Raw genomic sequence first — 16131 nt, 5'->3', positions numbered from 1 at the left:
ACATCTTTCACAATGGCACAGAGTTCGCAACTAGTAATGAGCCAGCCCTTTTGATGAAGACAAACATCCATGCACTTGGGTTAAAAGCATATACTAGGAATCTGAAGTAGAATTAATGTGAAAACACATTTTGGCTTAAAGATAAGAAAGAACTTTTGAAAGATGACAAGGCAGTTTCAAGTTAAAAGGATCAGAAATCAAAGAAGGTTTTCTAGCGGGACCTCCCAATGCATAAAGAGGCTGGTCTTGCACGTCCTCCCAAACTAAGGTTTGTGATACCCAATCCCAAAATGTTCAACTTATTTCCTCCTTTGTCATCACACTGTGTACCAATTCTGAAATTCTGCATCACCGGACAGTGTGACCACAAAATCAAGATTCCATTAGTACAGAATGTGGATTCTGCCCCACCCCCCTTGCAAAAGAGGATCTAGGGCTGCAACCTGTTACTACAGTGGCAGGAAAATAAACATCTGTAACTAGAATGAAGGATACAGCTGTTGCAGTTAAAAATAACTTTAAAAGCTCAGAATAACAGGGTGAGGAACGGCAGAGTTTTTTCTTTCGGAATCAGAAAACAGCTGATAGCAGTTCCTGATCTTATGCGCTCTTATGCACAACAAACACAGCCACTTGCAAAAAAACATTAAGATTGCTTGCTAATGGCTTTATATTAAGGTACAGGATTAAAATCTAGTAGGAACCCATAAAAACATTCAAGTAAACAATATATCTCATACAAAAAAAAATTAGCTACGACTTCTCAGGTTCAGCCCAGCAAAGGGCAGCAGCACTGAGACCTGGTAGATGCGCACTAAGATTTGTTTGGCCAGCAGCACCAGAATTCTCAAAGAATACAAGTCAGAAAGGGAAGAGGCGTAGAACATTGTCCCAGTGTCTGAATTACACCCACTTGCCTGACCAAAGCCATTTCTGGCCTTAACGCCTTCAAGCTAACAACTATCCTATCTGCCCATGGCTGAATAAAGCGATCGAATATTTCTTCTGTATTTAACTTCATATCCCTTGACAGAGGATAACCTGCCTCATTTACGCAGCCAGATATTTTACAAGTCAACGATCGGATGAGCAAAACTGGCTGCGGGGCTGGTACTTGCTGACCAGTGAGCTTCCCCAGAGGACGATCATGGATGGAGTTTGCTCGGTGGCACTGAACAGGGCAGGAGAGAAATGTGGGGAAAGACACGCAAAAGCCTCCTCCAGCCTCAAACAACCTGCCACGGAAGAGCAGCGCTGATATGTGGAAACAGTAGACAAAGTACTCGAGTTTTCCTTCTAGCAACCAGAAGAAAGTGGCTACTGTCACAGAGCAGACTCAATCTCACAGTGTAAATTCAAAACATTCAGACTGGAGGCTGTCCCCCAGATGGTCAAATTGAAAGACTTGCTTCATCGTATCCCTTCTGCGAGGGTCCCTCCCCCCCTTGTCGAGAACACTTGTGTTCCTATGAAAAACAGCCTTTTGTAGTGCGAAGTGCTATCGTATTAAACCGGCAAGAGTGCCAAAAGCTGCGTAGAAGAGACACAGACTTACCCACGCTTTTGTTTTAGCTATGGCTGAGTGCAAAGGGAGATTCAAGTTTTCCTAACGATACTCAACTCAGAAAGTTTAGTGTTAAAACCACCAAAACATACAAACGCAAATCTGCAATATTTAAAACCCTCTGAATGAGTCTAAAAACAAAAAAGCGTTTCCTTAGAGGTTTTTACCCACAAGTATAGCTCCTCATTATCCTTCCCTCCCGATACCCCAAAAAGTATCCATCTTTGAAGCTTTCTGCCCATTCCTGCCAACCATCCTGCTTCTCCAGGAACTTTCCCCATTATAGGTTATTTCTCTGAAGCGCCTCACAGAGGTTTTGATTGGCATCTGGCTCTTCTGTCATGATTTCCACAGATTCCCACTCCCCAGACCGGCTGGATTTCTTAATCGCATCTACTACACTTTGCATGTAGAGGCCATCTTCAAAAGATGCTGCCATAGCGACTGGCTTGGGATCCCAAGTCCGCTGATCCTCCTGGTCCTGGAATGACTGACGCAGGGCTTGCACCAGGTATACCATTCCTTTGAGGTACAGCATGGGTATGTCTTGAAACCCTTTCCCCGAAAGCCCCACGTCGATGTCCAGAGAGTCTACGAACAGGAGCTCCTCCTGGAGAGCGGTGTTCTTCTGGCCGTACAGTTCTGTCCCGCGAGCGACCAGGCGCCCTGCGGACCCGACGATCATGACCTCGTGGATGAACGATCCGGGCATGTTGAAGTTGAGGGTCACCGTGCTGCAGATGTCTCCCGCCATCAGCATCTGGAAAAAGCAGAAGTCGTCGCTGGTGACGTGGCGTATCCCGTTGATGGCGGAGTTCTGCTTCACGAAGGTTTTCAGCAAGCCGTGGACTTTCTCGGCCTTTCGGCCAGTCAAGTGAGTGAGGAGGTCTATGATGTAGGTCCCCATAGTGTGCAGGCCGCCTCCACCCATCTGCTCGTCACAGATCCAGTTGTACTTGTGGCTGAGGAGGCTGCCCCAGCACACTCGAACGTCGCAGATCAGGACGTCGCCCACGTAGTTCTCTTCTATCAATCGCTTCATTTTGATGAAAGCTGGCAGGAAACGCAGGACGTTGCCCACGATGCTCATGAGTTTGGGGTAGTATCTGGCGGCAGTCACCATCCTGAAGGTATCCACAGAAGTTGCAGCTTTTTCACAAATGACGTTCTTTCCGATACCTGATGAAACAGGAGACTGATTTGATTCAGAGGTCACCAGGGTGCCAAACAACTCAAGAAAATGTAAACTCTTGCCTGAGAAGCAAAATTTCACTTTGGGGAAGACCAAGGCAAACAGTAACAGGGGGATCAGATATAAATGAGAGTACCTACAAGATCCAACACAGACTTTCTGGGAAGAACAAGAGAACTACAAAGATCCAGGTAGATGTCGTCTGCTGATCAAACATCCAGCAGTTATGCCTTTGAATGCACAGTACTCAGAGCTGGCTAAGGGAAAGCCATTGCCAGACAGTGTGATGTAGCACGGTTGGACTAGAATCTAGGACTGTTGGACTAGAACTGTTGGACTAGAATCTAGGAGATCTAAGTTTGAATCTCCACTCTGCCTTCTTAGAAGCTTGCTGGGTGACAGGCCAGTCACACACAGCCTAACCTACATCACAGGGTTCTTGTGAGGATAAAATGGAGAGGGGAAATATGTTGTAAATACTTTTGGTCCATTAGGGAGGGGGCAAAGTGTGCTTATTTATTTGGGATTTATATCCCGCCCTTCCCATGAATGGCTCAGGGCGGCTTCCAACAATTAATCAAACATAAAATTTAAACAATTTCAAGTATAAAACAGTTAAATATTTAAACAGTTAAACAGTTATAAAAGAAGTACATAAAAATATATGGTGCCAAACAACTGAAGCATCTCTTTCCAAGGAAGTGGCATGGTTAAAACAGTATTCTGTAATTTAAATATGCAATGTGCCATATCATCTCCTTTGAGGTGTGTCAAAAACCAAAGACAAACAGCAGGATTCAGGCATGCAAGAGCCAACGCACCTTTTCAGAATTACTACAGGTTACCTCGCATGCTAAATATAGGGAAGAAATTATCATGAGGGGAAATGATTATGGAAATCTAAAGACAGTCTTGCTTGTTAATTAAAAACAGAATGGAATAGCTGATAAATTTTTGGCATCCTAAAAACTTGGGCTGTGTGTACACACAAATAAGCAGGAAAGAACATTGATTGTTTTTTTCTCTTATATGCAAGAGTTCCATTCTGTGTATACATACCTTTTCATTAAACAGGATTTACAGTTAAGGACTGCACTATAAGTCCCTTAATTAACAGATAATAAATAATTCTTCAACTGTGACAATTCGCATTTAAGTAACTGTTGAGAGGGAACCTGGAATCACCTTGCTTTTGAAGATCCCTCAAGCACCCCTTTTTTAAACTCACGTGAGGACCGAACAGAGAGAAATTCTTAGAAGTTTCAAATAGTTTTTGGCTTAGTAAGCAGACTAAAACTTAGGCAGCCTAAGGTGTTGATAGGACTGGAAACATCATGACATCTCCTGATAAAGATAGATGGTTTGCTTAGCACAATCATAAACACTTGACAACAAAGCTAATTAACCAAGAGAACACTGCTAATATGCATAACCAATATAATTTGTATATTTAGACATGCCATCCACTGCACTTACATAGCACAACGCTGTGTTATATCCATTAGATAGCACTCTCAAACTGCTAGCTGCAGGAGTAACTTAAATTAGCATTTCTAAATCTGAAACTGTCTTATAATACCTGAAAAGTATTATTAATGTAATAATAAAATGTATTATAAAAATAAAATGTATTATTATTATTAATCTGAACTGCTTTTTTTTTCTGTGAACCTTTTCCAAAGTCAAAGAGCATCAGAGTTTAAATACAGCTGGGCCACAGCACAGGCATTTCATGGCCCTGATTTAATGGTTATAAACCATGAAATCAGGAGAAACAGTTTGGTGTAGTGGTTAAGTGTGCGGACTCTTATCTGGGAGAACTGGGTTTGATTCCCCACGCCTCCACTTGCACCTGCTGGAATGGCCTTTGGTTAGCCATAGCTCTGGCAGAGGTTGTCCTTGAAAGGGCAGCTTCTGTGAGAACTCTCTCAGGCCCTCCCACCTCACAGGGTGTCTGTTGCAGGGGAGGAAGATAAAGGAGATTGTGAGTCGCTCTTTCAGACTGAAGGGTGGGATATAAATCTAATATCTTCTTCTTATTCCTTCTTCTAAAAGATCAGGACTTCTGTCCTGGGCAAATGATTTTAGACCTCCTAACTTGAAGGACTCTGCCTCAAATCCTATCATTCTTTTCAGCTGATTCCACCCATTTTCTGGTCATATTTTGACTCAACTTTAGTGCTCTTTTAGTCAATTTACACTCGTCCTGATCTGGATAGCCTAAACTCATTCAGTCTTCTCAAAAATGAAACAGGGCTGGTTTTGATTAGTCCTTCGATGGGTGACCACTAAGCTGACTACAAAGAGGAAGATGATGGCAAATCATTTCTTTCTGGGTCACCATAAGACAGCTGAGATGTGATGGCACTTTTTTACATATACCCTTTATTCCTACCTTAAGCCTCTTGTTGCTGTTTTGCATTCTACAACCTGTCCTGTTTTTTGTCCTGCCTGTACACTCGGTCAAGGTTTTCATACTGTTTCCATTCGCTTCCTTTCCGAATTCAATTTAAGATTTTGCAGCTCGTTATGAAGCGTATTCATTATCAAGCTCCCGCTTATCTCAAGCCTCTAATATCTCTGCAATCTCTTCCCCAGGCCTTGCATTCTTCGGGTTCTTAATTGCTGGTTCTTAATTGCTGGTTAAACTCTTGTCTCTCTCCCTCCGTTTCCTATCTTCGTGCTCTTTCTCCATTGTTCCTTATCTACAACAGCCAATATTCATTTAACATCCTTCTTAAAATAAAAATAAAAGCCTTAAGACACAATTGTTTCAATTGACCTCTGAATAATTACTTTTGACCTCCTCCAGTTTTCAGTCTGCTGATTTTATTTCTGTCTAAATTAAAACTGCAAGGCCAGTGAACAGGGCATCTTTTTTTAAAAAATGTTTTGCACATCATTTAATTCCTGAGGCGCTTCAAAAATACTCTTATATAAAACCTAACAATAGCAGCGTTCCATCCAGTTCCTGCCATACCCCAACCAGAATGCCAGCATTCTGGTCTCAAATCCCAGTTGGGATCAATTTTACAGAATCTCTTCAAAATTATACATGATTTTTAGTACCACACTGCAGCCTTGAAAGAATCAACCTGACTTTCAGGAATGGGATACTCCCTCCTCCCCGGAATCCCAACCACTCTACATCCAGACAGCCAATGAGCACCAAAGAAGCATGTGCTCGGATAACACATTTCAAGTAAAACTAAACTATGGCCCCTTCCAGCTTTTATGATTCTATCTTGTCAGGGATGCTGAAGGCTGACCCTGCATTGAGCAGGGGGTTGGACTAGATGGCCTGTATGGCCCCTTCCAACTCTATGATTCTAACTTGTCCTTCAGAAATAAGTAAGGACAACTTGAGCCCCTTCCCTACTTCAAGCACCAGTCTCATCAACAGAAGCCACGATCTGCTGCTCAGCAACTGGCAAAGCAGCTGCTGGGTTTCACTCCACGCTCTAGCAAGCACCAAGCCCAGATTTCTTGCAGGCGCTCCCTATAAAGTTTAATGAGCCTTTTGCTTCCTGAAGAACAACAGACCACACCAAGAGGTAGCAGCCACTTCCCCTTCTGCAGAATTTCTCCTTGATCCATGGGCATGGGGAAACAAGCACCATAGTGCGGTCTCTGCAGACGCCTAGTGGTCAGTGAAGCAGCAGAAATATGCTGGTGTCTTTTGCTCTGTCTTTCAAGTGCTGTGGGAATGCAGAAACTTAATTTAATCACATGATTACACAGATTCCACTTCTAACCTCTATAAAAACCATTCTTGCTTTGGAAGCCTGCCAGCCTTCCTGTTTATCAGCCCTGTTTAAGAAAGAATGTGAAATCTGTTCCAAAAGATACTTTCACCTTGCTGCTTCCTGTTTATTGAACGCAGAAGTCTCTGCCATACTTGTAATGACCGGGAAGGCTGCACACAGAGAAACAACTGGGCTCTGTGTCCTTTCTGTGAGTACGTAACTGCAACATTTCCTCTCCTATACATTACCTCTCCTATATATTAATAGGCAATACAAAAATCACTTTGTTGCCTGACAAAATTGAGGGGAATATCCCTGCTCTTACCCTGTTACTTCTGTTGAATAAGGAATGAATCACTCTTTTGTGCATGCAAACGAAAGCTCACACCTTGAATTAAACTTCGTTGGTCTTAAAGGTGCCACTGGACTCTAACTTTGTCCAGTCTTCAGGTTGCCTGACAAAATTCAGGGGGGGAATCACTGCTCTCACCCTGTTACTTCTATCGAATACGGATTTACTGTTATGTTGTTGCTCACACCTTGAGTTAAACTTTGTTGGTCTTAAAGGTGCCACCGGGCTCTAGCTTTGTCCAGTCCTCAGAAAGGCTAACCAACCCACTGAAAACGGATCCATAACAGCAGCAAAAATGGGTTCCAGTGAGCTATTTTCCCACTAAGATCTTACACATTTGTGTGTGCGGTATGCTCCCCTCTTGTGTCACACCAGTTGGTATGCACAAGTCAGGGCAGAAAGTTGCTTATTTTTGTAACACTAGCCCTGACCTGGATGGCCTAGGCTAGCCCTATTTCATCAGATCTCAAAAGCTCAGTTAAGTTGGCCCAGGTTAGTGCTTGGACGGGAGGCCCCCAAGGAAGTCCAGGGTTGCTACACAGAGGCAGGCAATGGCAAATCCCCTCTGCTCCTCTCTTGCCTTGAAAATCGTTTACATTTTTTTTAAGTGCACGTGTGCATGTGTGAGGTTGTGTATGCACCTGGAAGTCATGGCAGCCTCTGGGAACTGACTCCTACTGGGGGCCTGGAGGACATTCAGAGAGGTGGCTGGATAAAGCCTGCCCCCACCTCCCAGCTCCTTGAATTCCAAGGACGTCTCCCATCCAAGTACCTGCCAGAGTCAACCCTGTTTAGCTTCTGAGATCTGATGAGACCGGGCCGCCCTAAGTTGGCGGACACGTGACAGTACTTTCTACCGCCACATTCTGCTCTCTTATGATCCTCATTCAAACTGGATTTTTGCAGGATTTCACAGCTATAAGATACAAAATCATGCTCCAAAATGAAACATAAGGTTTACGGTAATCAATTACACAGCGACCACCATCAGATGCCAGCTGCTGTATACAACAAAGAAGGCAGGTCTCATTCAAGTGCCAGAACAATTTGTTTCCATTCAACGGCCAATATACGGTACCTAGAGCTTTCACCGCAATTTGTCGTGTCAATGGTGGGGGAATGTTGATGCAAACCAGGTCCACATCCTGATGCAGCAGAACATCATCTGTCCGGCTGGTGTAGAAGGAAATATTCATTTCCTCAGCCAGTTGCTTCGCTTCCTCTTCGGTCTTCCCCCAGAGGGCCTCGATGGAGAAGCCTTCTGCCCGCAGCAGAGGAACCAGCACCCGAGCGGTGCTCCCGGTCCCAAACACCCCCACGCCGGGAAGCATTTTCATTGTGTGCAGTTTTCGCAAGGAGATCTCCCAGCGCAAGCCTCAAGCCCCAAGACCAAACAGCTCAGCATCTTGTGTCGTCCACAGCTCCTAAAACAGGCAGGAAGGAAAGAGACAGAGCAAAGATTAGGACTTGGTATCTTTCACATACTCTGCATAAAGAGATCGGCCCTGGATGTACAACAGCAACACAAGCACAGACCAGTGTGGATCATTAAATACTCAAGTTGGACGAAGCTAGGTTTCCTCCTCCTACTTTCAGAGTTTGCACTCATATAATGTATTATGCCAGTAACAACTGTTATTGCAAAGAAAACTTCAAGGATGTGTCATCTAACTACAGAAAAGCATTTCCACAATGTTTCTGAAGGTTCAAACTGATTCGTGTATACTGTCTTATAATCTTTACAAGAATTCTATGTATTTTTATCTCCACAGTACAGATGGGGGAAAGCAAAGGTGGCACTTGAACCAGGGACGTCCAAAACCCTAATTCTTAACCTAAAACACCGCAACTGTTTTTTTGTTCAAAACTCACTACTTATGATAGCAGTCTGTCCCCCAAATCTCTTTCCAACAGAAAACGTTTAAATGTGCCTTTAGCTGGCTGGCCAAAGCTATCTCAAATTACAACAAGAATGTGATGCCATTGAAGACAATGGAGTCTTACCGCAAGCTAACTCCTAAGGGAATAGGCTGTTAAATGAAAGAATAACAAAAATGTCAAAGTTAACCAACTTTTCTACGTCGATAGTTTCCACATACAAAGTAAAAGCAGGGTGAGGGGAAATGGTAAAATACCTGAAAATATCTCTAATGGACATCTAATAAATAGAAGCGCTGCATGGGAATATCACAAATAGAAGCACGGGATATCGTAACTAGATCCCTCTCTGAGGGGCTCTTTCCAGGGCCCCTCAAAGAGGCAGTGGTCTGCCCTCTCCTGAAAAAACCATCACTAGATCCAGCCAAATTGGCACACTATCGGCCAGTCACGAATATGCCCTTTCTGGGAAAAATTATTGAGAGGGCTGTAGCACTACAGGTACAGAGTTTTCTGGAGGACGCTTCCGTCCTGGACCCCCATCAGTCCAGCTTTCGCCCAGGTCATGGAGTGGAGACAGTACTGGTCACCCTGTGGATGATCTCCAGTGGCATCTGGACAGAGGCAGCTCAGCGATACTGCTGTTGTTGGACCTGTCGGCTGTGTTCGACACGGTCCTGATTCACCGCCTTGCCGACGCAGGGATTCAGGGGTTGACCTTACAATGGCTCTCCTCTTTTCTCCACGGACCAAGGGTGGCGATCGGGGGACAGACATCCCAGAGACACCCACTTAACTGTGGTGTGCCTCAGGGGGCAGTGCTCTCCCCGATGCTGTTCAACATCTATATGTGCCTCCTTGCCCCGATTGCCAAGAGGTATGGGTTGGGTTGCCATCAGTATGCTGATGACACCCAGCTCTATCTACTGATGGATGGCTGGTCTACCTGTACCCCAGAAAATCTGGACTTGGTGCTGAAGGCCATCACAGGGTGGCTTAAGCTGAGTTGACTGAAGCTGAATCCAACAAAGACAGAGGTCCTTTGCCTGAGTCGCAGTGGCCTGGGAAGGGGAATCCCCCTACCAGCTTTTGATGGTGCGCCACTTGTAGTGGCGCCCAAGGTCAGAAGCTTGGGGGTGCTACTGGAACTTTCATTGGCAATGGAGGCTCAGATAGCAGTCACTGCCAAATCTGCCTTTTTCCACCTTAGGTGGGCAAGGCAGTTGGTCCCTTTCCTTTTCCACCTTAGGTGGGCAAGGCAGTTGGCGACCTGGCAACTCTGATCCATGCTACGGTCACCTCGAGATTGGACTACTGTAACGCCCTCTACATGGGGCTGCCCTTGTCTCAAATCCGGAGACTGCAGCTGGCGCAGAATTCAGCAGCTAGGCTGTTATTGGGGCTCCCCATGCAGGAGCACATACAGTCTGGGCTGCGGGAACTGCACTGGCTGCCGATAGTGTACCAGATTCGCAACAAGGTGCTGGTTATTACCTTTAAAGCCTTATATGGCCGAGGACCTGTCAACCTTAGGGGCCGTCTCTTCCCATATGTTCCCCAGAGGGTACTTAGATCAGGGACACGGAACCTGTTATCGATCCCTGGGCTGAGGGAGGCAAGACTGAAGATCACTCGGGAGAGAGCCTTCTCTACAGCGGCCCCCTGTTGGTGGAACCAACTGCCAGAAGAAGCAAGAGCTTTGCGGGACCTTGTCCAGTTCCGCAAGGCTTGCAAGACAGCTTTATTTCAACTTGCTTTTAATGGCTAGCCACATATGAGAGTAAAGAAGACTGAAATTACTGGAATGTATTATTATTATTAGCACCAAACTGTTTTAATTGTTTGGGGTGTGAACTGGCAGAGACTGACCAAAAGAGAAATCTTGGAGTCATAGTAGATAACTCACTGAAAATGTCAAGACAGTGTGCGATTCCAATAAACAAGGCCAACGCCATGCTGGGTATTATTAGGAAGGGAATTGAAAACAAATAAGCCAGTATCATAATGCCCCTGTATAAATCGATGGTGCGGTCTCATTTGGAATACTGTGTGCAATTCTGGTCACCGCACATCAAAAAGGATATTATAGCATTGGAAAAAGTGCAGAAAAGGGCAACTAGAATGATTACAGGTTTGAAACACTTTCCCTATGAAGAAAGGTTAAAACGCTTGGGGCTCTTTAGCTTGGAGAAACGTCGACTGCGGGGTGACATGATAGAGGTTTACAAGATTATGCATGGGATGGAGAAGGCAGAGAAAGAAGTACTTTTCTCCCTTTCTCACAATACAAGAACTCGTGGGCATTCAATGAAATTGCTGAGCAGTCAGGTTAGAACGGATAAAAGGAGGTACTTCTTCACCCAAAGGGTGATTAACATGTGGATATATATATAAATTTTTGGCCACTGTGTGATACAGAGTGTTGGACTGGATGGGCCATTGGCCTGATCCAACATGGCTTCTCTTATGTTCTTATGTTTTATTGTAAGATTTTAATTAGTTAATGTTTAACCTGCAAATGTTTTTATTGTTGTGAGCCACCCTGAGCCTGCTTCGGCAGGGAGGGCGGGATATAAATCCAATAAAATAAAATAAAATAAAATAAATATTACTTGACACATTCATTTCATTTTTTTCAGAGAATGCAGCATCCCTGCTATTTAATAACTTTCCTATACTTTATTTTTATATATTTAAATTTTATCAGAATGGCCTTTAGCTTCTACATCATTTCAAAATCTTTATGGGCATCACTTACATGCAAACTTAATTTCTTCTTGAGAAATTATAGAATCAATCAAGTTAAGGAAAAGAAACATAAAACACATAAAACTACTCCTAGAATAAGTAGAAATAGATGGGTATCAACCCTTCCCCAAATCAACCGTCCTCACAGATTGAGAAAATAGTTGATTGTTGTGAGGAAGGACTGAATAAAAATGAAAGACTACAAACACTCTGAAGCAGGGGTGACCAAACTTGCTTAAGGTACATAGAATAAACATCAGATGTTTGAGAGACACAAGACATTAATAACATCAGATGCTTGAGGGAGGGAGGGAGGAAGAAAAATTTATGTATTATTTATTTTAGTTTGTAAATTGTTATATTGTGGCTTTATTTTTTTAAATTGTTTTATGCGGTTGTTTTAAAATGTTGTTAGCCACCCTGAGTTCGTAAGGGGAGGGCAGGATGTACCGTAAGTCCGATTAAATAAATAAATAAAATTAAAAAAGGAAAACAGATGGGGAAGGGAAAGGTGTAAAGAAAGCAACTTTAAATGCATTCTCCAAGCCACTGATTGAAATGATTGAAAGAGACAAATGCCTTGTCTAAGCCAGCCGACAGGGTGATGGGGGCTTCGAGAGCCGCACAATATGTGTGAAAGAGCCATATATAGTTCCTGAGCCACAGTTTGGCCGCCCCTACTCTGAAGTATGTCATTTCATACCACAGCCCTGTTAGGGAACAAACATCACATTATTATGTGCACCATTAAGACCAGTGCTTGTCCAGCAGAAATGTTGCAGAAGTTTTCCCATTCAGAACTGCTAACAACATGGAAGGCTGACAAATGCACAGGGATGTTAGAAGAAAAGAAGAGATTGGATTTATATCCTGCCCTTCACTTAGAATGGTTCAGAATTTCCTTCTTTTACTCTCTCCACAACAGACTCCCTGTGAGGAAGGTGGGGTAGGGAGGGCTTTGAAAGAACAGCTCTGAGACAACAGTGACTGGCCCAAGATCACTCCTGCAGCTGCATGTGGAATGGAGAATCAAACTTAGTTCTCCCAGATTAGAGCCCACACTCTTAACCACAACACCAAATTGTCATAACCTGAAACACCTGGGAGCTTTGGAGGCAGGAAAGGGATCGAAATTATCTTGCCTGAGGTGCTGATGCAATGCATGACATCATTTTTGCTCCCTACATTTCATCTGCTGGCCTGGAGCAGGTGGGAAGGCTGGCCATCTATGAATTTGAGCACCCGAAGTGAACAAACGGTTAACCTACAAAGACAAGGAAGTCAAATTCCCGATCCTGATTTTTTAAGCAATTGTTTAAATGACATCTAAACCAACTCCAGACTTCCCTAAGGTCCTAATTCCATGAAAATGGCAACATCTATAAAGCATCTGCTACATCATATAAATCTAATAGCATTGTGGGGGTTGGGTTATTGTTGGACTGAGAGTGGGAAGAGTAAGATTCCAATGCCTACTCTGCCATGGGAACTTGCTGGACAACCTTGGGCCACTCACGCACACTCAGCCTGGCCTATCTCACATGGCTATTGGATAAAATGGAGAAGGGGAGAATGGATGCCACTGTGACTTTCCACTGGGGAGAGAAGTGCTGTATAAATGAAACAAACAAACATGTTAAGTAAACATATAATACTGATGTCCTCATTATATGTGGACTGATGAAATATGCTTGAAGTCACGATCCTTACGATCTGCGTCTCAACGTCTTCTGGTGGTCCCCGGTCTCAGAGATGTCCAGCTTGCTTCAACTAGGGCTAGGGGCCTAGCCCCCGTCTGATGGAATGAGCTCCCCTTGGAGATCAGGGCCCTGTGCGATGTTACAGTTCTGCAGGGCCTGCAAAATAGAGCTCTTCCACCAGGCTTTTAGCTGAGGAGGCAACAGTTGCTTTAATTAGGTCTCCCTCCACCTGTTCGGATGCTCAGGATCTGATCAGTCTCTGGACCTGTTTGGCTGTGACTGCTGAGGCAGAGTTTTGAATTGGAATTATGCTGTTTATATCGTGAACTGAAATTGTTTTATGGGTATTTTTAACCCATTTAAATTGTTTTAACTTTGTTGCAACCTGCCCTGAGCCTCAGGAAGGGCAGAATATTAACTGAATGAAAGAAACAAATACCTCACAAAAGCTCATACTGAAATACATTTTGTTAGGCTTTAAGACACCACCAGCGTTCTGTTTCGCTTTGCCGCAAGGGCCTAACATGGAGCCAATGAGAACGATGATAATGGTACCTTTTCCTACTCACCCCTTCCCCTTCAGTCTCTTGACTTTCATACTTTTAGTCCATTTACACCTTTATGCGCCAATGGAAACTCCTCTCCTTTCTGTCCCTGTACTTACCTTCAGGTTCTCCACACACAAAGCCTTTCCCTCTTTTCCACACTTTACTGCTCTTGTGTCCTTTCCTAGCCCCATCAAACCTTCCATACCTTCTCTTAAATGCCCTCCCCAAACTGTCCTTCAAAACCTGCCACAAGCATGGAAAACACCTTCCTACACACAAACTTTTGGAATCTCTGAAAATATGCACATGTCTGTATGTGTGTGCACATACCCTATTTCTTGCCTTTTGATTATACATCACCTCAGGCACATTAAAGGAAACAGGAAAGCAATCCATACACAAAACATATGTGGTGATTTCCAGGTAAATATTTATAAAGTGCTACACAGCAAGCTCTCTTGTTCAGTCAATAAACAACCGGGAAGAGAAGAGTTGTTGGAAAATGAAAAAGATGCCCAAGGAAAGGTGGCAATAAGAAAAACTGAAAGAAGAGAGAAAAATAAGGACAGTGGGAGGTAACTGGGACACCAACCATAAATACCCATAAATGATGAATTCTTTGAGCTGTCATATTTAATTTTTAAATTTTTTAGTTTCAACACATACAAATTTTATAACATTAACAGTTTTGATGGTGAAAATACTAACATTTTGGGGGTAATTTCTGATCCGTGTGGACAGAAGGCACAAATGCCAGTATTAACCATTGTAAAAAAGCCCCTTTCTTTAACCTGTTGCAAGAAAAGCAAATAGAAGCATAGAAGTTACTCCTCAAACCACGAGTGACCTAACTAAGACATGACTTACAGCAGGGGTGGCCAAACCTGCTTAATATAAGAGCTACATAGAATAAACATAAGATGTTTGAGAGCCACAAGACAGAAGGGAGGGAGGGAAGAAGGAAGGCAGGCAAATAGATTGGGGAGGGAGGTGGAAAGGAAGCAACTTTATCTTTAAATGCCTTCTCCAAGCCAACAGCTGGCTTGGTTTGGAGAAGTGATTTAACCAGAGAAATGCCTTCTCCAAGCCGGCTGACGGGGTGATGGGGGCTTCAAGAGCCACACAATATGTGTGAAAGAACCACACGTGGTTCCTGAGCCACAGTTTGGCCCCCCCTGGTTTACAACCAACACACACCCTGCCTGCCTGCCGCCCACCCACCCAGTTTACATCTCCCCTCCACACCATCACCTGGCCACTTATCTCTTTAAGCCCCCCACCCCTTCAAGCCTTTCCTCCCCTCCTGGCTCCACCCTCTCCCATTCTTCCTCCGCAGTGCAACGCTTTTACATACTCCACCGACTCTCCTACACACACGGGGGGGGGGATCCCATTTCCCTGAAGACCTTATTTACCTTAAGACCCCTTTTTCCCCCTCGCGCGCGGAAGAATACAGCCCAGGAGCACAGAACTCACCTAAGGGTCGCTGTGCCCCCTCGCTCGCTCTCGTACGCGTGCGCACCTCCTGCGCGTCGTCCTCTCGAAATGAGTACAGCGTACCGGCCCTCAAGTCTCCCACCGCCCGAGCGGCTCGAGCGCATGCGCAAGGAGAGCGGCGGGCGAGGGGAGGAGAAACAAAGGGGAGGGGTTCCGCTCGCCGTTGCCTCTTAAAGGAGCCGCGGCCGTCACATTTTTCTGTGCAAATTTTTTGGGGGGAGTGTCTAGTTGCAGGTGCATTGAGACACTTGGGGGTTCCGCCGATAATATGTTGGTCCGTAGGTGGTTGGGGATTAATCGGGGAGATGAATAAGGTGGTTGTTTTTAAAAAAATCCTGCCTCTTTAAGAGCGGGGTGGTGAAATGGGCAGGTGAAGCTGCAGGGAGATAAGTAATTTTCCCTGGTAAACAACATCTCACCTTGCATCTGCTCGTTGACGTGCATGCTCACCGGTCGCTCCCACTGGGCATGGGGAGGCACCGGCAGCCTAGGGTTGCCAGTCCCCAGGTGGGGGCAGGGGATCCCCCGGTTTGGAGGCCCTTCCCCCGCTTCAAGGTCCTCAGAAAGCGGAGGGAGGATGTCTGCTGGGCACTTCATTATTCCCTATGAAGACTGATTCCCATAGGGTATAATGGAGAATTGATCTGCGGGTATCTGGGGCTCTGGGGGAGCTGTTTTTTTGGGGTGGGGTGGGGTTGTTATAGGCACCAGATTTGCAGCATAGCATCCAGTGCCTCTCCCCAAAGTACTCGCCAAATTTCAAAGGGATTGGACCAGGGGGTCCAAGTCTCTGAGCCCCCAAAGAAGGTGCCCCTATCCTTTATTATTTCCAATGGAGGGAAGGCATTTAGGAGGCGTGCAGTCCCTTTAAATGTAATGGCCAGAACTCCCTTTGGAGTTCAGTCA

The 16131-nt window shown here is 44.7% G+C and overlaps 1 protein-coding gene across 1 annotated transcript; it reads right to left on the bottom strand.

The window, feature by feature from the left end:
- Positions 1-500: 500 nt before the first annotated feature.
- Positions 501-15331, bottom strand: GFOD2 (Gfo/Idh/MocA-like oxidoreductase domain containing 2). The gene is made up of 3 exons (XM_060254285.1): positions 15205-15331; positions 7933-8278; positions 501-2743 (listed from the first exon to the last, which is right to left on the bottom strand). The coding sequence occupies exons 2-3, from the start codon at positions 8189-8191 to the stop codon at positions 1845-1847; spliced, it is 1158 nt and encodes a 385-aa protein (XP_060110268.1). The 5' UTR covers positions 8192-8278; positions 15205-15331; the 3' UTR covers positions 501-1844.
- Positions 15332-16131: the final 800 nt, after the last annotated feature.

Source organism: Heteronotia binoei, chromosome 14 (genome assembly GCF_032191835.1).
Source record: "Heteronotia binoei isolate CCM8104 ecotype False Entrance Well chromosome 14, APGP_CSIRO_Hbin_v1, whole genome shotgun sequence".
In the NCBI taxonomy this organism is placed as follows: domain Eukaryota; kingdom Metazoa; phylum Chordata; class Lepidosauria; order Squamata; family Gekkonidae; genus Heteronotia; species Heteronotia binoei.
This window is presented reverse-complemented; position numbering and strand designations above follow the sequence as displayed.

Bases quoted from the DNA above. Each gene is read 5' to 3' on its own strand.
- GFOD2 (XM_060254285.1), bottom strand. From the start codon at position 8,191: ATGAAAATGCTTCCCGGCGTGGGGGTGTTTGGGACCGGGAGCACCGCT. The intron at 2,744-7,932 runs GTACCGTATATT...CTGTTTCATCAG, and splicing joins AATTGCGGTGAAAGCTCTAG to GTATCGGAAAGAACGTCATT.